This window comes from Etheostoma spectabile, chromosome 12 (genome assembly GCF_008692095.1).
Source record: "Etheostoma spectabile isolate EspeVRDwgs_2016 chromosome 12, UIUC_Espe_1.0, whole genome shotgun sequence".
NCBI classification, from domain to species: Eukaryota; Metazoa; Chordata; class Actinopteri; order Perciformes; family Percidae; genus Etheostoma; species Etheostoma spectabile.
The window spans coordinates 17,926,218-17,950,169 of NC_045744.1; the positions used below are offsets into that span (position 1 = coordinate 17,926,218).

Here is a 23,952-nt window from a genome sequence, read left to right on the forward strand (position 1 = left end):
TGTTACTGATGAATCAACACCTTCCTAAGACAATTTATGTTATTTTTTTCTCATCTGTATAGTGCATATACAGTGGTTTAAGAAAGTTTACACACCCATGCTAAAGTTGATCCAAAAGAGAAAAAAAAAAACATCTTTTGGAAATTGATCTCAATGCCTTAATTAAAAAAGGAGGAAAATCCAACCTTTTAAGGACACCAATTTTCTTTGTGAATGAATAATGTATTGTAAATAAATAGGGAACTTTATCAGGATGCATAGTATCCTGGATTCATGAAATAAAAATCTGCCTGCTTCTATGGGAATTTAACATAGGGGTTATGCCCCCTGTATTTTAAGGAAGAAAATGTATTTATTTACAATACAGTATCATTCACAAAGAAAAATGGTGTCCTTAAAAGGTTGGATTTTCCTATTTTTTAATTAAGGCATTAAGATCAATTTCCAAAAGACATTTAAAAAAAAAAAATGAATCAACTTTGAAACATTACAACACACTAAATCCCCAAAACTGCCATGAAGTTGAGGCAACACAAACATGACTGTGTTTATAGATTGTGCATTGTGTAAATGCATCATCAGCATTTACATTTACAGTCTAACCAAATACACACAAGAAGCATTACGTTTTTTTTAAATTATTGGTTCAGACCATACATGGTCTGTGTGTAGAAGACCATACTGTAAAATTCACATGCACTGTGTGGTTACATGCAATAAAAAAATTCTCACAGTTGGCTCTCGGATATGGAGCCAGTCATAGCTGAAACACTGCTCTCAGATAAGATAATGCTGCTGCTCAGAGCATGATGTATGGTGCACATATGTAATGAGTTGCAAAGCAATAATTCATTAAAAAAAAAACAGTGTGGGAAGACTGAAAAAAATGTCTGCTTTCTCTAGAATGTCCAGCAGTGTGGAGAAACATGCAGTGTGTTTGTCTGTGGTCAGATGGCTGCTCTGTCATTTTTAGTGTGCATATTGTGAAGAGATGAGAATTGTGTCATTTACTTCAAACCATGTTGAAAACACGTAACTGAAAATAATACACAGAACCAATCCTTGTTTCCCCATGCACTGACTCCTGTAGTGGCAGCATGTGCTTTACCTTGTGTTTTACTGGTCTGGCTTTACTATGAGCGAGTGACTCACCGAGGCTTATGAAAGCTTTGATGGATGTCAGAATAACCTTCTAATGAAGTGAAAGTAAATGTTTGAGCTTTTAAGTTCTGATGGATGAATATTTCAAGACATAACTCTCTGTTCCATCTTTGGTTTCTTGTGCTTCTTGTGTTGTTTTCTGGGGCCTATCTGTGTGCACACTTCCTTACTTCTAATTTGAAGCATTTTAACATTGTCTATGATAATGTTCAATCACATAAAAATTCCAGAATGTCTTCATTTACTGACAGAAATAAGTAGTCCAAATCAAAAGTGATTGTGTTACTGAGGTGTCATTACAGCTAACATTTGACACCACCAATGTTTACCACTCTCTCTGTTGGCAGCGGTGTTTTAAGAGTCCCATATCGTGCTCATGTCTAGGTTCCCACTGGTATTTTGGGTTTCTACTAGAACATGTTTACATGCTTTAATGTAAAAATACATTCGTTTTCTCATACTGTCTGTCTGAATACACCCGTATTCACCCTCTGTCTACACGTAGCACCTGTATCTTTAAGCCCCCCTTCCGAAAAAGCCCTAGTCTGCTTTGACAGGTCAGCATTTTCAGGTCTTTTGCATTTGCGCTCACTGCGTTCCTTGCACCATCATTGCAGCCGGGGAATGACCGTAACGGCACTGTAGCAGCAATTTTAACACATGTATAGTGTAGTTTGGACATCACATCTGTACGGAAGTCCTGACGGGTTGTTTAAATGCACAGTTTAGGAATACGGGCTTTGTGCAGATCTCTGTGGATTGAGCCTTTTTGATACTTAAAACAATATTCATTTAGCACCTCCACCTGAGTTTCTAATCAGAAAAGACATGGACATCTTAGGAACACATTTTTCACAACTCTCTGTGATAAAGATGATCTTTGCTTCCAAAGAGGATGAGCAGTTTCTCTCTCATCTTTTTTAGATTGTTACTATGGAAACTTTTGTTTGCACTAATAGATTAGCAGCATCTTCTTGTTACGTACATCACTTGACAAATGAGTTATAGTGCCAATCAGAGGCTGCAAGGGGGCTCATTGACAAATATTAAAGACTTAATTGCTCTAAATGAATGTGGGAATTATTTATTGTTGGTAATTGTTCCGGCTCCTTCCCCCACAGGGAGGTGATGTTCCACGTCCCCAGGGCCAGCCTCTGCCGGCCGGGTTTCATCCGTTGAGGCCCCTGACCTTCGCTGCCACCCATGTGGCAGCGCACCCGACCCCAGCGGTTCCTCCCGCAGGTGGTGGGCCCATGGGAGGGAGAGAAGGGTGCCACGTGGCTCCGTGGCAAACCCGGCCACCAGGCGCTCGCTGACGAGCCCTCCGTCTGGGCCTGGCTCCAGACGGGGGCCCCGGGCTTCCTCCGGGCAGGGTCACACCCTCTCTGCTTCGCTCACTCATTGGGTTTTTGAACCATTCTTTGTCTGGCCCCTCACCTGAGACCACTTTGCCATGGGAGACCCTACCAGTAGCATACAGTTCCAGACAACCCAGCCCTCAGGTTCATTGGGACACACAAACCTCTCCGCCACGATAAGGAGTATCTACTTGTGTTACTGAGTGCTAGACCTTCCCTTTTCATAGCCACAGAGTTTCCTATGTCAATGGGCTTCTGATGCGCAAAACATAAATGCAGACATTTGTGTTAAGTATGCACTATTAGTGGATAACTACAGCTTCTGTGCCGCTCCTTCTCCACCGTCTCAAATGAATTCATACAGTAGGGAAATGGTGCAGAGAAAGAGTTTGGCATAAACATCCAGGCTGCTCTGAAGCAGTGTGTCTTTTGTCCGCTTTCACTCATCAGTTAGAGGAAAGACCAAAGGGTTTGTCAGAAAGGAGGATGAAATAAGAATAACAACTATTCATTAACCAAAGATTATTCATCATTTTGTCATGATGTTTCTCCATTCACGAAGCAATTGCATATCTCCACAGAGATATGAGGCTGTTGGTGTCGTCAGTGTCAGTAGAGGAGTTTGTTCCATGCATGGTTGGAGCGGCTACACCAAGGTTGCACACGTTTGAGGGTTTGAGTGAAAGGTGTTTCAACAATAAGGACACTGACGTCATTATTTTGAACTGAATGCCATTTTGCTTTCAGTAAGCAGTCAAGGACAGACAAGGAATGTTTGCCTGAATCAAGTAACGAGTAACTAAGCGACAAGAGCAGCTCTGGTGGTATGTACTGTAAATTATTCAACAATTCTTTCACATTTTATTTCACAGCCTGGGGAAAATAGGATGGAAACAACAGGGGAACAAAGCAACCAAATGACAGGAGATTTATGACCATATATGTGTGTATACACAGTCAAACAATGTTTGCCAAGAATCAGCTGTTCAGGACACATAGAGAGGAAGAGAAAAAGGAAGCTGGCAAAGTCTGTGTTTACATGTTTACTTTATGATGCATGGGTGCGGGTACTATGGTGTCCAATGCTGGCAACGTCCAGTAAAGACAAAATCAGAGGATTAGATGCTTCAGTGTTGATTTCACTTTGGTGATCTTGACCTCTGCAGGGTCAAATCTGAGAGGTCATTAGATGGATAATATGAGAAAAGAAAAGAAATATCAATCTGCTATAATCTTTTTTACCTTTCTCCTATCTTGTGAAACACTGGATGTATTGATATCTTCAGGCTGCAAAAAAGTCATTATAATAAAAGAAGGGAACATCCTCCTTGCTGCTGCTCACATCTCATAGATGCATGAAACCTGTTACAGTCTAAATACTGTAAATGCAGCACGACTCAGCCAAATCATCGCTTTCATAACTATATCCTTCAGATTGGCAAGATTAATCAGGATAACACCATGGCAACAAGTTACATATTAAACTGGAAATTAAAGTAAGAGTTGTCTTCTCAAAGAGACAGGGCTGACTCAGACATACTGTACAGAGTGCTTTTTGCAGTGGTGGAAGAAGTACTCAGGGGGCAAAATACCACAGAGTAAAAATAATCTGTTACAAGTAAAAGTCAAAGAATAGGGCCACTAGTACTCATTCTGAATAATTTCACTTCTGCAACTTTAAATCCACTTGCTGCCAATACGGTTGTACTTTTACTGTGTGTATGGGTGGGTTTTTAAAAACTAAAATAGGAATTATGAGCTTTTACTTGTAATGGAGTATTTTTACAGTGTGGTATTGCTAATTTTGCTTAAGAACATGATTACGAAGTATCTTCCACCACTGGTTATAAGTGAGTGAGGGCTTAATATCAAATAGAGCTCAGGTAGCCTACCGAAATCCAAAGGACTACATGTTTTAACACATTGCTAGCTAATTACACTGAATGTCAAACTGAACAGTATCAATTAAGGCGTGCAAGAAAGTAAGAGATGTTTCAGTCGAACCACAGACTGTTAATATTGATTAATATTACTGTTAATATTGAACAGTCTATGGTTTCACCCAGGACACTGCGGCCACCTGGTGGGCAAACATCTCAGAAGCAAAACGTTGCTCATTTACTATTGGCTGATGAAACATGACGCAACGTTGACAAAACAGGAAATGAAACTCAACCAGAACCAACCAACAGCTTTTGTTTTCATTTTCGTGACCAAACTGCAGGTGTGTCCGAGTTTTACCTGCTAGTTTATTAACAGGTACGACTTTTCCACTTATCTGGTCTTTATCTGTAATTTGTCTTCCCAGCAACCGACGTAGCCTACTTCTGCACTGACTACTGTGTGTAACGTTAAGCCTACAGTAATTTGACTTATGTTGACTTTACACCTTCCTTCTAAGCTACAGATATGGGTGATTTTCCTGTAAACCCGCTGGTTTTGATTGGTGTCGGGTCCAGCTTTGCCTTCTCTGGCCTTTTCTATCATCTATACCAAGAAAAGAAAAAAGAGTTGGAAAAGCTGAAGGCAAGTACATCATTGTCTATGTCTTGTTTAAGTATTTGACACATCTCTGGTCTCGGAATGATTTTTAAAATGCTAATCTTAAAGCTTTTCTTTCTTCTTCATTTCAGGAAATCCCCATTTTCAAGCCAGATCAACATTTGGTCAAAGTACTAAGAGCATCTCCCCACAAGCGACTCCAGTATGTTGCTGTAGAAGGTACAAACTGCAATGAACATTTTGAGTAAATGCAGTTTTGTATGGAATCAATCCCAGGTATTTGATCATTTCCTTCATATCTGTTTGAAGGTCTGGTCCAGGCCGATGGGGAGCCTCTGGCCAGCCAGTTTGTCCCACGATGCTTCGGTGTGATTCAGAAGATAGCAGTTGAGGAGCACTGGAAATACTGGAACTCTTTCACCAAGACATGGTACATTTATTCTACTAAAATTAAATAACTCCAAAAGTGTCTTTTTTTTAAGCCTCGTAACAACATTTTGAATACTTTTGCAGGAATTCTCGGACAGTGAACAGAAAAGAAACCAACAACTCTGTGCCTTTCAGTCTGGTCAGCCCTGGAGCCTTCTTCACTGACTTGTATGTGAAGATTCAAAACCCTCTGGAGGCCTCTGGGTCCTACCTGGACAGGGTTTATTTCAAAGTAAGACGTGCTGAGGAGGGCTTGGGGGATTTAGTGATGCAGGGCCTCAGCGGGGAGAAACCAGTTGCGATGGAGGAGAGCGAGGAGCTGCTGCGTGTGGGGAGCACCCTGACTGGTTTTGGTGAGGTGGTGCTAGAGGGGGGGCAGGTGATGAGGCTGCAGGCCCCGCAGAATGGCCGCAAGTTCATCCTGGTGCCCACTGACTACAGGAGCTTCATGGACAGGCACGAGAGATCAGCCAGCATGTGGAAGACGCTGACTGCTGTTTCTGGCATCACAGGGGCTTCGCTTCTAGCCAAGGTCATTTACTGCTTGGTGGGAAAACAGGATGACAGGTCAAAGTAGGCTTGAAGATGTGTGGATACTGCAGGGTTAAGGGCCTTAAAAAGCTGTGTCACAGCTTTTTGGGTGCCCCATTACTGCCTCAGGTGTTTTATTTTAGATTTCATGGCACTACCCTGATGCCAACATAATTTGTCACTTGCCATATTGCAAGGTTATAAAGCTGTGAGGGGCAAAACAACAATATTGGATGCAACATTACATTGCAACTTTCATGTAGAAAGCACAGTGTTTTAGAAAGACGATTAAAAATTAGAAAATACAAAAAGACACTTACTTTATGAAAGGTAGCAACCACAATTTTAGATTACAATTAGACAAAACCAAAGTTTATTATGTATTTTCTAAACTGTTGTTTCCTAATGCGATTGTATTAAATATTTAGTAGAATTGTTTTATCCAATGTTCTTACTGCATGGACCACTCAAACAAAAGATGTTTAATCACTTGCCAAAAACGTTAGTATCCACCTATCTAAATCCGACACCTCGTGATGCGAGCACTGGCAGAGTAGGGCACTTTAGTCTGAAGACAATAATTCGGTCTGTAGGCCTAAAAGAGTTTGTGCTGTAGATGACAGGAGCCTTGGTACAAGAGAAATTCCTGGTAGGTCTACTGGTGTACAGTAGCATGTCAAGCTATGACAAGTACAAATTAGCTTGAAACCTGATATTGCCTCTAAGCTACAGTATCTGATTTATTTAGCAGTCATTGGGTCATTATTATAAGCATTGCAATTGATATAACACCTAAGGAGCAGGCATTCAATGCAAGATTATGGAAATTTAAAGCTACTTTGAAAAGGGAACATTTTATGTTTGTAATGAAATTTTATTTTAGCTCAAGTGAGTTATGTTGTGTAATCATTTCTTTTCACAATCTTTTACTTTCACTTTTGATTGCATGATTTTAACTGCGAACCTGATGAAGGAAATTCATACCTTGTCACGGTCCAACTTTCCAGTCATATCCAACAGGATGGAATCAAAATCCAATCTTAAAGGGATTTGTACTGAATATTTAGCAGAATAATCTACCTCCTCAATCATTGTTTTACTGTATTGTTTTATGACCTGCAGTCTCTGTTCAGTATGTAGACAAAAAAAAGAACACTGTACACAATCTTTTTTTTTTTTAAGTGATATGGTCTTTGTATCTGATAAAACACTTTTTTTAAACCTTAAAAACTTAATATTTATTGAGACATTTACTGTTGAGAGAAAAGTGAGATACATTTTCAAGCGGTGGGTCTTTCTTCTTTATTTGGATATTGATATTCATAACACACAGCCCTTATATGACGTGGCACTATGATGAAAAGAATGAGCTTCAACTGTACAGAAGATATTTTGATGGATGTGAGTTGCAGAAATCCACTGTGGAGGGTAAAACCAAACGCCTGAATCTCTTTATTCACACAACAATGTTCAAGTTTCTCATCTTTGTCCTCTAAGTTCTCATTATTTCCCTTCCTCCTCTGAAAACTCCTCAGCCTCCTCCAACCATTGGATGAACTTTTGAAGCTGTTGAAGAAAAATATAAGAGGGTTGTGTGAAACAAAACTCACAATTGCTACCACATTACGGTCATTTGAAAAATGTCTTAATCGCAAACTGGTTTGTGATGTAATTTATATGTAAATAATGAGGGCGTTGTGGATTTGGTCAAATACACATCAGGCCCGCTGCTGATGGACAGGTTAGAGGAGTGAACATACTCCTCTTTGCATAACAAGATCATAAGTCATACCAATCACTGTTTTATTACAGTGTTATGTTATTCCCTTTAATATTTAGATTTGATATATTAACTTGTAGAAAAAAGGATGATTATTTGAAAAACCCATGTGTGTGATTGATGTCTTTTTTTTCTCTTTAACTGTTTTTTATTTTTCCCTTGCAAGTCTGGTTTGGTCATCCATACAAAGTTTATATTAATATCAAGGCATAGTGGTTAAACAGCAGTGTCTAATATTTTTGACCCTTTCTATTAATTTGATTCAGCTAAATTCTAGCTTTGTCTACATTTTATTCCCTATGTAAAAAACATTGAAAAAATGAATTGCCTTGGTGAAGGGTGCTAAGTAAATAAACATACCAGGTTATAAGCAATGCTTCAAGGAAAGGAACAATAAGCTAGGACTGGTCAATATATCAATATATCGATAACGCGATATGAGACTAGATATTGTCTTAGATTCTGGATATATTGTAATATGGTAAGTGCTGTCTTTTCCTGGTTTTACAGGCCGCGTTACAGTAAAGTGATGTAATTTTCTGAACTTACCAGACGGTTCTAGCTGGTAACACATCATCTTATCTCGTCATCCAAACTTCAACCCTTTACATGATAATTGTGAAATTAAATCATAATCTATGTGACCCAGCTCAGCCTGTACCTACCCCCTGGTTCTTGCGTAGCTGCTTGCTCATGTCGGTGGTGGCTCCCTGGGAGAACCAACGCAGTATCATCTCCTCCTCCAGGATCTCCAGTTGGTACATGCTCATCAGGACCTGGATGGAGAAAAAAAAACCAGCATCTTCAGCACCAAGTATAGTCCAGGATGAACGCCGAGTAACTTGCAGGATTACATGGTCCCTGATGTTCGAAGACTAACGTTGTTTCTTGTTAACCCGTGGTTCAACCTGTATTTGAGTCAGCAGATTACTGAGTGTACATGGCAATGTTGATTGGCCCTGACCTTGAACATAGCAGCCCAGTGACTCTGCTGCTCCAGGAAGTGTTCTTCAAAGGCAGACAGACAGTCCAGATGGTCCTGTGCTCTCTTCACATAGTTCTTAAACACCGGCGCCCATTTCTTTAATAACTGAGAAGAGAACAAAGACTCTTTAAATTTATTGTGTCTACACATGAACGTGTTGTTAAAAAAAACATCCCCACATACTTACCGGTTCGAGCAGAGTAACGTACTGTGATGGGGTAAGCTGTGGGCCCTGCTGCTGGAAAGGATACTCCAGCACCACTCTGGTTAAAATCTGCATCACCTCCTTCAGAGTGATGTTGTAAGCATACCTGAAGGGAAAGAGTGTGTCAAATCTGAATGTGCAAAAACAAATCACTTTGAAAGAGAGCAATAGAACTGCAGGAAATGTTATGTTCCTACTCACTTCAGAGAGTTGATCTCAAGTACAAGATTGTCAAAGCTGATGTTTTCCTCCAAACCTCTCTGCAGAGTCCCCAACACCTCCATCTGGAAGACTTCACATGAACAGACCAAACTCATGCATTAAAAAATAAATAAAATGAAAAGGCCATTAGATCATCTAAGTGTAAAGAATATTTTAAACAGATATATGCAGTTATAGGGTCTTGTATCTCTTTGGCCAGTAGGGGGCAGATAGGTGAAACTCACCTTTGACATCATCCATCTCAGGGGAAGGGATCACTGGGTCATCAGGATCATCAGGCTCACTGTCCTCACTTTCACTCTCAGGGTCAGGGTTCAACACCAAACCTGTTGCACGAGAGACAAAAGCCAGGCTGTTGGAACATGGACTATATCATTATGGGAAATGGCAGTTTCACTGTATTGAACTCAGCCAGCCATGCTGCTATCCTACCCCAGAGACAGTGCAACAACTCTTCATCCTCTGTGTCATCCAGACTGCTAGTCTTCCAGATGTAGCCTTTTCCCCCTGCTCCAACCTCTGCAGGGTTAAACACTGGAGGACAGATGGCTCTTTACCACAAATGTGTCAACATTTTGTTTACTCATGTATGCGTCAGTGCACACAATACACACCTTTCAGTTTGGTTTTGTCTTTGCTGTGACCAACCTGGGCATCGTCACTCAGGAACTCATCATCATCCTCCTCCTCCTCCTCCTCTGGAAGGTGCATGGACACCACGGTGCCTTCAGGTATAGACATGTTTTGTCCAATCACCACCTAAGAAACAGTTCCCAGCAAACTAAGTGAGGAGGTCGAGATAATATGGGCTTTAACATGAACAGCAACTCTCCAAACTCACTAATTTGATCTCTCAGCTTTTAGCTAATTACAATAAAGAATACATGAAGATAATGCATGCGTTGCTTACGTTATATGCCAGAACACACTGTTTGTTTAGCTTCACGCCTTCTTTGACCTCAACCTTGTCGCAGACCAAAGACTGGCTGATCACCACGTTGCTGGCAATGTGAACATTATTCCAGATGTAGGCATGGTCTAGTGTTACATTGTCACCTGTTGTGATTAAAAACAGCATCCGTTAATACCACTTTTATAACATACTTAGATATTCTTACTTTTCAAACACAAACAAATGCTGTCAGAGAGCTCACCTATGGTGCAATTGTTACCGATGACACTGTTATAAATGTAACAGTTAGCACCGATGCTAGTGTCACAGCCAATGAGAACGTTCTCCACCATCTGGCTGCCGTGACCCAAGCTGACTCCAGACCCCCGGTAGACGTTGTGGCGAGAATACGTGCAGCTTCGCCCCTTCTGGTCAATAAAGTTTGCCTCTGGTGTCAGCGGGTACACCCATCGCCGCACGAGGTCCGACGACACCGAATCGTACATGAGAAGGTTGGACACCCGGACACCGTAACCATCCTTGGTGGCATGCATGTGTATCTGGTTGCCCATAATCTAAACAGAAATACAATGAATGATGCACTGAATCAGTAGCATAACATGAAGACTTCTATAAAATTAAACTATGGCTGCACAATACCTCTTCATTGACCAACATCCCTCTGACAAAGTCATTCCTAGTCTGGTAGTCAAAATTGTCAGTGAAGAGCTCAGCAACCTGAAAAATTAATGATGACAAAACTTGTGTTACCACAATCACTAATAGTGAGAATAGACCCTGTCTATACTACTAACTAACCTGTGGGGAGCAGATACTGATGTGACAGTCCAGGAGGTTGTGTCTGATTTCAAACTCATCACTTGCACTGTGAAAAATGTTCTGCAAAACATTCAGTAACGACGGTTAATAATCAATCCAAAGCCCAAGTAAATTAAAGATGTGATAAAAATGTGAGACTCCTACCATGGGGAACTGTAGCTTCTTCAGCCCCTGTGTCTTCTGATAATGTAAAATCCGCTGGCTCTTGCTGTCCACAGCGACAATGACATCATCTTCCTCACAGCGGGACCTGTGACCCGGCGATGATTCCTTGAAGATCATGGTCATCACTGAGATGTTCTTCTCCATCTTGCGTCGATGCCTGTGGGTGAACAAAATCACACATATAGTACCTTATTAGAGCAACACAGTCAAAGGACACCTCATAATGTCATTTTTTTTCGGACTATATTTCTCTTACCTGTGCTCCTGCAATGCCTGACTGATGTCAATATTCGATACCACATCTCCGTAGACCAACACAAAGTCGGAGCGCAAAAGGGACTTTGCATCAACATCCCTGAGCACATCCCCTAGGGAGCGGTACATCTCTGAGGTGATGATGTGGACTGTGTTTGGAGAGGTGGGTCGACACCACTTTGACTTACTGTCAGACACAGGGACAGGTCAAAATCTTTTTATTGAGACCAATGTGTACAATACACACACACACACTGAATGAGTGAAACTTACAGCAAGTGTTCCTTGATTTTACTGGCCATCCAGCAGCAGAAGACAAATGTTTCCTGCACCCCAGTGGAAGTGAGGAACTCCAGTGTGTAGTCGATCATGGCAACATTACCCAGCGGCAGCAAAGCCTGCCATCATTGAAAATGTGACAGATGTCATGAGTGAAGTAGCTAGCTAACGTTAACTGTAGCTACAGCGTCACTTTGGAAATTGAAAACAAGTAACGTTACTCAAACATTACACAGAAACAACAGCTCAAAAAATACATTTAAAGTGACGTGTTTAGCTTTGTTAAAATGGTTTCACGAGTGTCAGAGCAGCCCTGTCACTGTTTGCAGCATGGGCATTGGCTAGCTACCATTAGCGCTCCCGTTAGCTTAGCTCGCTGCCTACCCTCGGCTGGTCTTTGGTCACCGGGAAAAATCTCCGGTTGAAGCTGTCAGCGACTAAAACGGCCTGCAGCGGATGCTCCTCTTCTTCCTGCTCATCAGCACATTTTCTACCTGATAGGCCGGAGCCCGAACGACTCTGTTTTCCTCCTCTACCGGCCATGTTTGACTCACAAGTGCTAACCAGATCTGTCGTCAGACACATGTACGGTGGCTGCAGTGGGACAATCTTTTTTTTGGTGGTTGTTGTGAACCAAACGGATGATGCAGGATTATCATTTGTTTACCTGGTTTGATTCAATTGGACTACAAACTTGGATAAAACAGGTGATTAAAAGGATTGTGAAACAACGATTTATTTTTTGTTGGCCTTAGAAAGTCTAGCCAAACAAATATTCACAAAAGATTTGAAATAACAGTCAGCTCACACAAAAGTTATATCTAATGAAACTGGATATTTGAGAATCCCAATTGAAAAAGCCAAAAGATTTAAAAATACCAAAACTGGTGACCTCTCTGCAGAAGTATAACGTTTTACTTAATTCTATCCCAACTAACACAGGAGTTAATATAAAATATCAGTACAGCTATGGCAGTACAGGTAAGTAAAACAGTACATTTGTCACCTGTCAAACTGACTCAGGGAATGACCAAATTAATATTTGAATAAAATCATGTCTGTGCTTTATTATTAGTATACCATGTTCATAATGATGAGCTTTGCCGTCATTGTTGACAGGTTGAACAAAAGATTCTAAAGATTACATTTTTTTCTTGTTCTAAATTACTTTATTGCAGAAAAACTCAGTTACGAACATCTGAACCAACATGTTCAACTTTACCAGAGACAAAAACATCTGGCTCCTGCCGTTTAACAGTTTAGACAAGAACCTTCATTCAGTGTTCTGTGAAAGCTCAACAGTTTTTTCATTTTGTTCTCTGCCACCTCAGATTGTAAACACCTCCAGAAAAAGAATACTATTGGTGGTTTTTGGTTATCTTCTTGGCATGTTTCAACACTGAGTCATAATTCAGGGTTTTGGATATCCATGAAGCTGGAATTCCCTCAAGTCCAATCTGTGAGAATTCAAATAGCACATTTTTATAAAACCATCAGGCATTCAATACTGGCATTATATTAAATATAATGGGAGGTAAGATTAGCACACAGTCATACCTGAGCCCCAAGGCAGGCTCCAATGAAGGACCCTCTGCTACAGGTGCAACCCCCACAGCTAATTGTATCCCTGACAGCCTGCTCATAGTGCTTGGCTGTCAGGACTCCATGCAGCGCTGCTTGGAATGCACCTGGCAAACCTGAAAGAACATCAGCACCAGATGTGAATGACACAAAGGCATCACAACTGGTTGTCTCAATATTTGTCTAGTACAAGTATGACGCAATCCAGAACATCAGCAGATTCACAACGATTTCATTCATTGGACATATCTCACCCCCGTGAAAATGCACCACATTAAAATAATTAACAGCCCCTTATGTACTTTTCCAATAAAAAGCACTCGTCACATGATCTGGGAGTACTTTCCCGTTGGTCAGTTCTGGAACAGTATTGCATCCAAAATGTCCGCCTTGTTTAATGTTACTGTGCCTGTCACTGTCAATGTCTTGATTCTGAATGATCTGTCAGCCTTTCAGCTCTCTGGGACTCAGAAACGTGCTGGATTTGCTGGATTTACAGCTGCAAAGTAAATGTTTGTATGTTTGTGTGTGTATGTTTCTGCATGTGTTGTTTTGTCTCCCTCCCTCCCTCCCGTTTTTCCTCTCTGTGTTTTTTGGCCCTGGGATGCGTTCCTATGTACCAGGGTATTGTTTGTGACTGTTTTTGAATTTCTGTGGTTTCTGAGTTAAAAAAAAAAAATAACTAAAAAAAATTGGATCACAAAAAAATAAAAAATAATGTCTAGTACAGTAAATGACAGCTTTGTGAGTTACAGGTAGTACTTTGCTTTGTGAGGATACCTCATGTGTTTGGAAACACAGTGGGGATTAGCTCCTGAGGAGTCTTTGATAGAGTCTCCTTCACTTGATGAATGTGCCCTGGAATCAATCAGAGAAGAAGATAAACTCCTAGTCACTCAGTTACAATAACAATAGCCATATGTAAAACATGTCAAGATACATAAAACATACACCTTTGCATGTTATTGTATCTTTAGATTGAGGAATGTGGTAACAGACCATGGTAAAGTTAAAGTCAAATTATTACCAACATCGTTACTACTTAGTATGTTAAATTGCACAAAATAAGAAAGTTTAATCCTATGACTTTGGTGTGGTAAAGTAACAATGCTGCAGGACTCGCATACCACTGACTGCTTTGTCCAGATCCTGGGGCTGCTTTCTGTTCGGGTCACTGAGCTGATCGAGCACCGAGTCCAAGGCTCTTGGATCAGGACCATTCAGGATGAAATGCTCAAGAAACCTGGGAATAAAATCAATGTATAATTCAATATAACTAAAATGTGCAGTTTTACTGTATTGGTGGAGGGAAGGGTCCATCACACAATATTAAGTATAGAGATGACAAGAACATTTTAATAGTATGTTGCCCTCCTTCAACAGTGTTTATTCCACCTTCACAGGTGAGGTCTTGTGTTTGTCTGTATTTGTTCCACTGTAATAAAGTAAGCCACCTCTTTTCATGGCATTGATCATTGGTGTATTGTGTCAGTACAGTTTTTCCAGGTAAATGCACTTGTTGTGTCATCAACCATAATGTTTTGTTATGCATTATTTGTTTCAGATTCCAGATTCAGAAAATGAACAGTATTTTTTATCAGTACCAGACAGTGAAAACAGTATTGTTGAAGCAAACGGATGCCTATGGAAAACATACTGACCTTGCAGCTGCTAGAGTGTCTGCCACACATGCATCATTGTTCTGGGTGACACGGACTGCCTGCTCAACCTTTTCCAGCATGTCAGGCTTTCCTGCATAAAAAGCCACTATAGGCGCCAGTTTGGCTATTCCATCAATCTGACAGTCACTCTCACAGCCTGTGGAACATTACACAATAGTTAGAGCGGTTTCTATTAGTTATGTCTTAGTTATTGTAATGCCATTACTGACGATTTACCAGTCTCCTTTTTGCCTGCATCAACATTCTTCAGGAAGCTCTTTAAGCTCGCATGTCTCCATGGTCCCTCGATGGGCAGCTGAGGTTTTGGCCCTGGTATACACACCCACAACATCATCAGTGTTCTCACCTTACTAAGTGAAAACAGTTGAATTCATTCTTCTGCAACTACATTCTATTACTGGATAGTTGTCCTACCTCCTCTCGCTCTGTAAGGATCATTGACAGGCGTGTCATACTCTGATCCAGGCCCAAAGAATTTTAGTGTGCGCTGCTTCAGATCGTCAACATTTAGACCTGGCCATATAGGTTACACAACTTAGACAAGGGCAAACACAACACTCACACAGACGTAATATTGCAAAACCAGAATCGGGACATTGGTGAAGAATGGGGTCAATTAGATATAAACCATCATGGAATACATTTTAACTACTTTCTACAGTGAGGATCTAATGTTGGCATAATTCAGCTGTGGTAACAATGAGTATGCCACATGTCCAGAACTGATGTGGAGTGTTAACAAGTATAGTATAGTGTCAACAATGATGGAAAGTGCACATTTAATAACAGAACCTAGTGTCAACAACCACTTTTATGAGGCTTTATTTTGGTTTCTTAAATTACACTGTTTCAACAGATGTAAAAGCCTGAAGTGTCTGTGAGGTAGTCTGTTGGGTTGATAAGATGAAGAAGCAACCCTACCTCCACATTCAGACAAGGACTCCAGCAGGACAAAGGCCTGGTCTCCGTAGCAGCTCTGCTGGCCCGTCTGCCTCCTGTAGAAAGGGTTGGCCGACTCAGAGCGGAACTCAGGGTTCGGATCCTGAGCCAGAATCCCCTGCAGCTTCTGGAGATCGTACACCCAGTGGAGGGGCTGCGCTGTAGAAGACGATGAGTCGGCAGGTTAATTTCATTCAGAACCAGACATTCCTTGAAATCAAATGGCTGTCTGAGAATAGGAAAGGTGCCACGACATGCAAAACAACTGATATGGTCTTTAAGGGTAAAGAGTCATGATAGCAACAATAAAAAGGTATAAACTCAGCAGAAAAGTGCCTACTGGTGTTAAGATGGTGATACTTTGATGAAAAAAAAAACTTTAAGAGTATCAAAACAAGGGGAAAGACGAGTGGATTAATTTTACTGACTGCATAACATACAATACAGCTCTACAGACTTATACCATCAATACCTGCTGCATCTGCAACAGCTGATCCTACAATGGCTCCTATCGCTCTGTTAGCCACAGCTGCTGCCATCTGTAAAACATTCAAAGTAATATTGGAATTTAGGAGAATGGTTATTATGTGTTGACAACGCTGAACGATTGTTATTGTAAATAATTAATTATGAAACTGTCCTGAATGGCACTGTCCTGAACTTTTCCTATATTATGTGACAGGCTGTGTACAGCTTGAATAATTGACATTAGCTCGGTGTGAGGTCTATTTCAACAGTTAGCTACTAAAGTTACCGCTAGCAACGCATGACTTGAATGCAGCATTTTTTTATCTCTCTAATATTTTTAATGACAACAAGGGCAGCTATAGCTCCGGCCAGAGGAAATTAACCATGCGCTGATTGACTCGTCTGGTTTCCAGACTAATGACCTGCATTAAGTAACGGTAGAGGAGATAGCAGTAACGTAGCTACTTCTAAACAATGTAGCTAACGTTAGCGTCACTTAACGTAACTACGTAACTTAACTAACGTCAAACATTAACGTTAGCTAGACATAAAGTCTTAACCTACCTTAAACTCCGTTTAACGTTAGCTATGTACCAACTGACACCCAGGTCACATTGCCAGTTTGTTTCAACCCCCGGCAACTCCTGACGGTAACGTTAACAATTTACACGTTACCATAAAATGAATACAATCTGCGAAGTCTGTTGTTCTGTTATGAAAGGTTGTTGCGTTTGGCACCGCCCACAGGGAAGCAAGAATATAACCCCGCCCCCCTCTGTTCACCCTTTGACCAACATCGACTGAAGTAAAGCTTTATGGACATTGTTCAAACTGACAGATATGCTTACAACTGCAAGAATGAGATAGATAAGTGCCACTTCAATGATACATTGCGACATGCCATGCATGTATTTTATAGCGTAACTTTGGGGGGGTTGAGAGCTCCACTTTTGTAAAAAATTTAAATTTTGAGCATATATCATACACTGTCTTTCCTGCGTTCTGGTGAATTTTTCTGCAACAAGTCGTTCCTTTTCTGCATCAACTTATGGTGCAAATGTCTTTAATTACCGGTGTGTAAAATACATTATTTTTAGATATTTGGGGTGGTTGCACAGGCCAGTATCCCCCCTGTAAATTACGCCTAAATGCAACTTATTATAAGATACGCTTTAATACAATATGCTTAAAAACAATAAAGTTGTATAGGCCTATGGTGATTTTCATAGGATACACATAGGCCTATAAAATACCACAAACACTATAACAAATTGTCATGAAACAAATACGTGAGTCTGTGAAGTAGGCCTATATTTAACTCCAGTATTCAATTTTCTTAAAATTTCCAGCATGTAAGATGATAGTAACATCACACTCGATTCAGAGACCTTACTGGATTTCAGGGAGTTAAAAGTTTACATCATAGACTGCCAATATTAATTATTAATATTTATGGTTTAGATTTAAGTAGCGTCCCCTACTGACCAGTAGAGGTAATGAAAGCACCTTCTCCTGGACAAACCATCACAGACTCTCCACCTACTGTATATTACATAACACGTGTAGATTCATGATAGCAAACACATAATGTTATTTTATAGTAGGACAAACATGACCTCTGAAGAACCATTTTGATTTGTGTGTGGCTTTTGAAAATGTCTTCTGCGAAAATATACTGATTTGTAAGTCAGCTCGCTTAGTCTTACAGGAGTTTATTCTCCAATTCACTGCTTTTTTATGTCAATGTTTGTGAACTGAGAAGACAAGATCGGACACAAAGATGAATGTCATGGGTTGTTGGGTAGGTATGTGGTTTGTAAAAAATGAAATAATAACAAGAATGTTATTCTATTGGAGCATCTGTGCTCTGTCAAAAGGTAAATCCACAGCAGGTGTTTTCAATTGTCATCAAAGTTAAAACCCCTGCTGTGACACCACTGATTCAAATGTGATGACACACATACAGTCAGCACATAGTCCAACAACAACTCCCTTCAAATGAAATCTTTCCACTTTAATTCTATAGGCTGCATGTGTGTTTGGGGGGTTTGAAGGAGTATGACGATACCATGGCCGTCATTTTTTAAAGCTTACCTCCTCCCTTCCAATTTGTGAAATAATATCACATCACCCCAAGGATACATGCACACATTGCACAGAACACGTACATGTGTGATGTATGCAGGCCTACAGATGGATCAGGAATTACTGGAATTGTTGGGTGTTTGTAAATTATAGATTGTGGTCGCGACCTACTCTACCTGTAAAGGGTCTTGAGATAACTTTTGTAATGATTTGATACTATGAATAAAGTTGAATTGAATCAGGCTCAAAAAGAACCTAAAGAAATTGTCACATGCATCCCCCCCCCCCCCCCCCCCCCCCAAAAAAAAAACTCTGTTTCACTTTCTTCTTGAGTCAGTGCTAAGTGACACCTATATGCACTGAATCCTCAGCAGGTGCACCACCCTCTCCTCTCTCCATGTCCCTGAGTGACCCGGCACCACATTCTAGTGCCGTGCTGGTGCCAGCAACAGCAAATTAGACACCAGCACCCGCTCCTGATATGTACTTCCCTGTCCTGCATCCATTATTTTTAGCTGGGATACAAGCCTCCATCTACACTTAATATGGGAAAAGAGTTCCTTATATTCATAGCCACCTCTCAATCCATCATATCACTGTTTCTTTAGTTAGTGCAAAGCAGACAGGCTCAACAAACACACTCACACACACACAAACAAACAAACACATCCCATCCTTCTTCATCTCTTTACTGCATTCCTTGCTTTTACACCAACTCTCTTCACTTTGATCACTGTCTTCTCTTGTTCTCAGTGGATAAGGAGAGAAATAGAGCAGGTTGGTCCTCATCTCCTCACTCCACCCACTTTTAGAGGCCTGCGCACACACTCAAGCTCACACACACACACACACACACATACACACACACACACACACACACACACACACACAAAGCTGTCACCCCAACAACCACAGTGGCCCCCACCTCATCTTTCCCAGTTAGACCCCACGTAGACATACATTTGCACCTATGTCAAACTTAGCCCAACCCCTTTTGCAACCTGTGCCCCACTGCCAGTTGCAGGAGTTGGTCTTGCTCTCTTCTGGGTGACGCGGATTGGAAAGGGTTCTCCATACTTTTACCTATTTTTTTTTTTATTTGCCGTCCCTTTTTTTACTTACTGTAAATACGTCTATATTATCTTAGTGAGGAGCCATGAAGTGGACCTGGGTGCTTGTGGCAGTCTTGCTGTCCTGTGGGGGGCTATCACTGGGTAAGGAGAGCTTAGACTTCCCAGAGTATGATGGCAAGGACCGTGTCCACGACCTCAACGCCAAGAACTATAAGTCTGTGATGAAGAAGTACGATGTTATGGTGGTGTACTACCATGACCATCCTGGATCCAGCCGCGTCGCCCAGAGACAGTTTGAGATTGAGGAGCTGACCCTTGAGGTGGGTTGAGATGGGAACTATGGGTTTAATAAGGAGGACAGCTTGCTGATGAGAAAGCTGGATTCATATTGCAAAGCACACAGAAACGTTACACAACTTTAACTCCAAGTTGCTATTTGGTTGAAGGCTGCTCTAGTTTAATTTGCATGCACAGAATATGAATAATGCAGATGTGTGTGACAATATACTGGTGGTAGAGGACTTAGGTACATATGAAAACAGATTATTATTAATTTGAAATAGGTAAGGAAGGAGTATAATTGTTAACAAAGACATATTTTTGAGATTTGAAATGTGTTAAATGTGGAATTGAACCCTGGGGGAGTTATCATGGGAAAGTAATGCTACAAGGTGGAAATAGCTTTGTTGGATTCAGAAATGCTTATTGGTGAAGTCCCAAAAATGTGTCAAAAACCTCTGCTTTGTATGTCAATATCGTCCACCCAAAGAGCTGAGCTGTGAGGACTCAAGATATGATTTATTCTGGCAAATGCTGTGTGTGTGTGTGTGTGTGTGCGTGCGTGCGTTTGTGTGTTGTGTGTGGGATGTAGGCTACTTAACACACCTCTATCAGTATGTCTCAGGTCTCACCCTGGATACTCCTGGGTGCAGTTTCATCACATTTCTTACAGAGAGACATTACATCACCATTGAGCAAGCTTTCAGTATCAACTCACAAACACATCAAACCACAACTGACCTGAGTCATTCTCAGGTTACTTAAAAACAAACCACTGAATATCAAATGTCACATATTCATACACTGCATTTTCTAGGAAAGGTTGTACTTGCATTTGTTGAAAGTTGCAGTTCTATAAAAGTAACAGAGGTGTTGACTGATTTATTGAACATATACACTGGATCATGAGGCAACCATGTTTTACAGCATTTGGCATGACCACTACACAGTGTACAGTAAAGGCTGCTTTCTTATAAACTTTATGCTTTTTATGTTTTAGGTGCGCTGTGTGCATTTTAGAAGTCACATGCAAAACAGGCACACAAAAAACTCTTGGTAATTACAACTAAATTTAAAAACAGATTAGGGTATCTTGTGGGTGGGATGGCATCAAAGGATAAAGTATTCACACCCAACAGTCCCTACCACAGCTGTGATTGTACCTAATTACACAAATTAACGTGGAACTAATTTTAATAAAAAACAAACTAAATTAATCAAATAACAAATTACTGATATAGCTTGTCATGTAAAGTTCAACACAATTAATGAAATAGGAAGGAAAATAATAGTGATAGATAATTATAGAAAGGAAAACATCAGTACACATTGCTCCCCTGAGCATATCACATCATCACCACAGCCTTTGGTGTCTCTGTATGGGAGTGTTAGGGCTCAGTCTTTGGGCTGGAGGCCAGCAGTGGAGGTTCTGGCTCCAGTAGTGTCGGCTCAGCTCTGTGCTGTGATTGACACTTGCAGTACTGTACTTGTCAGCGGATCCCAGAGTGCTGAGCATCACTGCCACTTCACCAAAATAGTCCCTGAGCTGGCGGGGCTTCTGGCGCTATATTTATCCCTAGCTGCTTTTGTGGTGTGTCGATCTCCCTGAAGGCTTGTGTTTCTCCTTATGAATGTATTATGATTTACATTTGATGAGATTTTATTATTAGTAACAGACAGCAGCAAAGGGCCCAACCTTTTGGAGGTCGAGGCACTGTTCATGAAAGTTAAAGAAAATATGAGATGATGGAAGTGATGAAGTCATAATTAGGTGTTTTTTTATTCTTTAATGAAACCTATTGTTAAGGTGGTTTAACACTGTAACTGGGGTCTCTGTGTTAATGTTTAATATTTTTTGCCATGTTTACATTAACTATCAAATGCTCACTATCCATGAAAACAGGTAAGTATTCAGAGTTGTGTAGTGTTTTTTTTCTTCTCAGTGAACAAATACAACATGGTAGTATTTAAAAATGTAACTGTGTACATCTGCAGTGTATTTTGCGTGCTGTTTAGTTGGAAAACATCACATCAGATCAGATTGAGGCTATGAAATCCCATCCCAGATACTGAGGTTGTTGCTTTACCTTTACATGTAGTTAGGGAGGTTCAGTTACTCCTGATGAAATTATATCAGCCACATTACTGCAGATGCACCAATGTATAAAAACAACCATTTTTTATTTATTAGCCTGTATTTGTAGGAAATATGAAGCTATGAAACAATTTTCATATTGTATCTATAGAAAAACTGCAGAAAAGAAGATAACACCATGATAACTAGGGATAAATCAAATTTATTTATATTACATATTCAAATCAAGACAAACAACCTCCAATGTATCTATGCAAATTCACATTTATCCCTAATTTACCTCTCACTCTACCTCCCTGTTAATCAGAATTTATTTTCAAATGTATCCTTCAGTTGCTTGGATAGTGTGAAGCCTTACTCTTCTCAATCACTTGCCCTTTAAAAGCTTATTTTAGCCTACTTAAATGCCAAAAGGGTGGGGTCTGCAACAAAATATAATGCACGGCATAAAAAAGTCACAGTAAAACCAAAATACTGTACTTAAATCAATTTGGTTTATACAAAGTATTTATGATTGTAAGCATAAACTTCCATTATATATAAAGGTATGCTTTGCATGTACTTTAACTCACTTGCTGCTGACTGACAAACTTTACTGTACCCCACCCATCTGCAACTCCAATTAAATTCAAAGAAATGCAACCTGCAGGACTGATTGGTTAGTCAATCTACTGTGCCAGTACTTACGCCAGTAAAAGCAGCTGCTCAAGATGTCTGACACAAGTGTGTGTGTGTGTGTGTGTGTGTGTGTGTGTGTGTGTGTGTGTGTGTGTGTGGTGTGTGGTGTGTGTGTGTGTGTGTGTGTGTGTGTGTGTGTGTGTGTGTGCGCGCGCACTTTACCCTCCCTAACACACTGAGACAACCCTCAAACCAGGCTGTAAACATGGCACAGCCATGGGTGGAACCAACTGTCAGTCATGAGGTTCAAGTTTCATACAGATTTAGAAAGTGCACAAGCAGAGCTATGAAAAGCAGGCTTTTATGGTAATGAAACTAATAAGTGAGACAACTTTATCAAAAAGGAATGCATGTGCATGATATGGACTGCAAATTTACTTCACACTTATGCAGGCCATGTTTTATGGACTAAAATGACCAATCATGTCCTCAGTTATATGACAGTGTCTTTATTTTACAGCTTGTAGCCCAGGTCCTGGATGAGTTTGATGATGAGGATATCGGAGTCGGCCTCATTGATGCCAAGCACGACAAAGTCGTTGCAAAGAAATTAGGTAATGACTTAACTAAATTAGCACAGCTGCAGACACTTTTAGCTAAGGTCATTATGCAAAATGAGACCAGCCAGTATCAGTATATCAGCCATTTGTCACAATCAAACTATTGATCTAATGGCTAGATAAGTTGTACTAACCAGTAGTGATAATGTAGTTCTCAGTTGATTGTGGGCTATTTTACTTTAATGTTTCCTGTTCTTACAAAAGACACATGTAACCATTGTGGGTAGGATGAGGCCAAATTGTCTAATTATTATATGTGACATTTGCTCTGGTCGGGGCTTCTTCTCTTTTCCCCCAGACCTTGATGAGTCCGACAGCGTCTACGTCTTCACAGACGATGAAGTCATAGAATATGATGGCGAGTTTGCAGCAGACACTATCGTGGAATTCATCTATGATGTTCGTGAGGATATAATCTCCCAGTTAATAGCTTGTTTTATTTCACCAAAAAATGTCTCTAAATCCCAGTTTGCTTTCTTTGAAGATGACACTCTGTCACCTTCAACTCCATTGTCTTGCCCCTTTCTCCTCCATGACCCTCCTTTTTCCTTCATAGGTTCTTGAGGACCCAGTGGAAATTATTGACAATAGTAGGGAACTGAAAGGCTTTGAAAACATCGAAGAGGACATCAAACTGGTGGGCTACTTTAAGAGTCACAAGTCAGAACGTAAGAATCTGTACTGTGATGGCATGATAACCTGTTTCAATTTGTGTTTTACAGTTGCTTTTCAACATAATTGCTCATGATTGCATTTCATGCAAATGCAACAAAGACCCGGCTCAGAGTGCTTGATTTAACTTTGAGCTGCAGACTAATTTAATTTGTAAGGTGATTTTCAAGTGAGCACACTAGGAACAAGTCTACATTCTTAGATATTTCATACAGGAGCCAATCTCCTGAAAAAAC

The 23,952-nt window shown here is 40.5% G+C and overlaps 4 protein-coding genes and 1 long non-coding RNA gene across 11 annotated transcripts in view; 3 read left to right on the plus strand and 2 right to left on the minus strand.

Annotated features, from left to right (window-relative positions):
- Positions 1-4,667: 4,667 nt before the first annotated feature.
- mul3 (mitochondrial E3 ubiquitin protein ligase 3) lies at positions 4,668-6,832 on the plus strand. Of its 4 annotated transcripts, none has more exons than XM_032531184.1 (5): positions 4,668-4,771; positions 4,923-5,045; positions 5,153-5,240; positions 5,331-5,451; positions 5,535-6,832. In XM_032531184.1, exons 2-5 carry the CDS (start codon positions 4,929-4,931, stop codon positions 6,025-6,027), a joined length of 819 nt encoding a protein of 272 aa, XP_032387075.1. In that variant the 5' UTR covers positions 4,668-4,771; positions 4,923-4,928; the 3' UTR covers positions 6,028-6,832. The 4 variants fall into 4 exon arrangements, with proteins under 4 accessions (XP_032387075.1, XP_032387076.1, XP_032387077.1 ...); XM_032531185.1 differs by having other exon boundaries at positions 4,670-4,778; positions 4,921-5,045; XM_032531186.1 differs by having other exon boundaries at positions 4,692-4,778; positions 4,927-5,045.
- Positions 6,833-7,264: 432 nt separating this feature from the next.
- On the minus strand, positions 7,265-12,212 carry eif2b5 (eukaryotic translation initiation factor 2B, subunit 5 epsilon). The gene is made up of 16 exons (XM_032531179.1): positions 11,989-12,212; positions 11,599-11,723; positions 11,327-11,512; positions 11,050-11,227; positions 10,885-10,965; positions 10,726-10,803; positions 10,328-10,640; positions 10,084-10,229; positions 9,788-9,932; positions 9,606-9,707; positions 9,398-9,499; positions 9,153-9,243; positions 8,934-9,057; positions 8,726-8,851; positions 8,427-8,537; positions 7,265-7,547 (listed from the first exon to the last, which is right to left on the minus strand). The coding sequence occupies exons 1-16, from the start codon at positions 12,187-12,189 to the stop codon at positions 7,485-7,487; spliced, it is 2,172 nt and encodes a 723-aa protein (XP_032387070.1). The 5' UTR covers positions 12,190-12,212; the 3' UTR covers positions 7,265-7,484.
- A 550-nt stretch (positions 12,213-12,762) lies between these two features.
- On the minus strand, positions 12,763-17,089 carry LOC116698930 (crystallin J1A-like). 2 transcript variants are annotated; one of them, XM_032531181.1, is made up of 10 exons: positions 16,839-17,088; positions 16,279-16,345; positions 15,789-15,965; positions 15,282-15,380; positions 15,084-15,176; positions 14,847-15,003; positions 14,313-14,428; positions 13,966-14,043; positions 13,162-13,301; positions 12,763-13,061 (listed from the first exon to the last, which is right to left on the minus strand). In XM_032531181.1, the coding sequence occupies exons 2-10, from the start codon at positions 16,343-16,345 to the stop codon at positions 12,963-12,965; spliced, it is 1,026 nt and encodes a 341-aa protein (XP_032387072.1). In that variant the 5' UTR covers positions 16,839-17,088; the 3' UTR covers positions 12,763-12,962. The 2 variants fall into 2 exon arrangements, with proteins under 2 accessions (XP_032387072.1, XP_032387074.1); XM_032531183.1 differs by lacking the exon at positions 15,282-15,380 and having other exon boundaries at positions 16,839-17,089.
- LOC116698932 (uncharacterized) lies at positions 13,264-14,112 on the plus strand. The gene is made up of 2 exons (XR_004334325.1): positions 13,264-13,377; positions 13,916-14,112. It is a non-coding gene; the product is annotated as an uncharacterized LOC116698932 (long non-coding RNA).
- A 2,251-nt stretch (positions 17,090-19,340) lies between the features above and the next one.
- The window catches only part of casq1a (calsequestrin 1a), an 8,654-nt gene continuing 4,042 nt past the window's right edge, over positions 19,341-23,952 (plus strand). For all 3 annotated transcript variants that reach the window (XM_032532098.1, XM_032532099.1, XM_032532100.1), the window contains exons 1-4: positions 19,341-19,752; positions 22,945-23,038; positions 23,343-23,443; positions 23,601-23,712. In XM_032532098.1, the coding sequence (XP_032387989.1) occupies positions 19,516-19,752; positions 22,945-23,038; positions 23,343-23,443; positions 23,601-23,712 (544 nt within the window). In that variant the 5' untranslated portion in view covers positions 19,341-19,515. The remainder of the gene's footprint in view (positions 19,753-22,944; positions 23,039-23,342; positions 23,444-23,600; positions 23,713-23,952) is intronic.

Excerpts from the sequence above, each read along its gene's own strand:
- eif2b5 (XM_032531179.1), bottom strand. The coding sequence starts at position 12,189 with ATGTGTCTGACGACAGATCTGGTTAGCACTTGTGAGTCAAACATGGCC. Across the intron at positions 9,500-9,605 it reads GTTGTTGCACTGTCTCTGGG|GTTTGGTGTTGAACCCTGAC; the intron begins GTAGGATAGCAG and ends CTCGTGCAACAG. Across the intron at positions 8,538-8,725 it reads ACTGGGCTGCTATGTTCAAG|GTCCTGATGAGCATGTACCA; the intron begins GTCAGGGCCAAT and ends TTCTCCATCCAG.
- mul3 (XM_032531184.1), top strand. The coding sequence starts at position 4,929 with ATGGGTGATTTTCCTGTAAACCCGCTGGTTTTGATTGGTGTCGGGTCC. Across the intron at positions 5,241-5,330 it reads CCAGTATGTTGCTGTAGAAG|GTCTGGTCCAGGCCGATGGG; the intron begins GTACAAACTGCA and ends ATCTGTTTGAAG. Across the intron at positions 5,452-5,534 it reads AACTCTTTCACCAAGACATG|GAATTCTCGGACAGTGAACA; the intron begins GTACATTTATTC and ends ATACTTTTGCAG.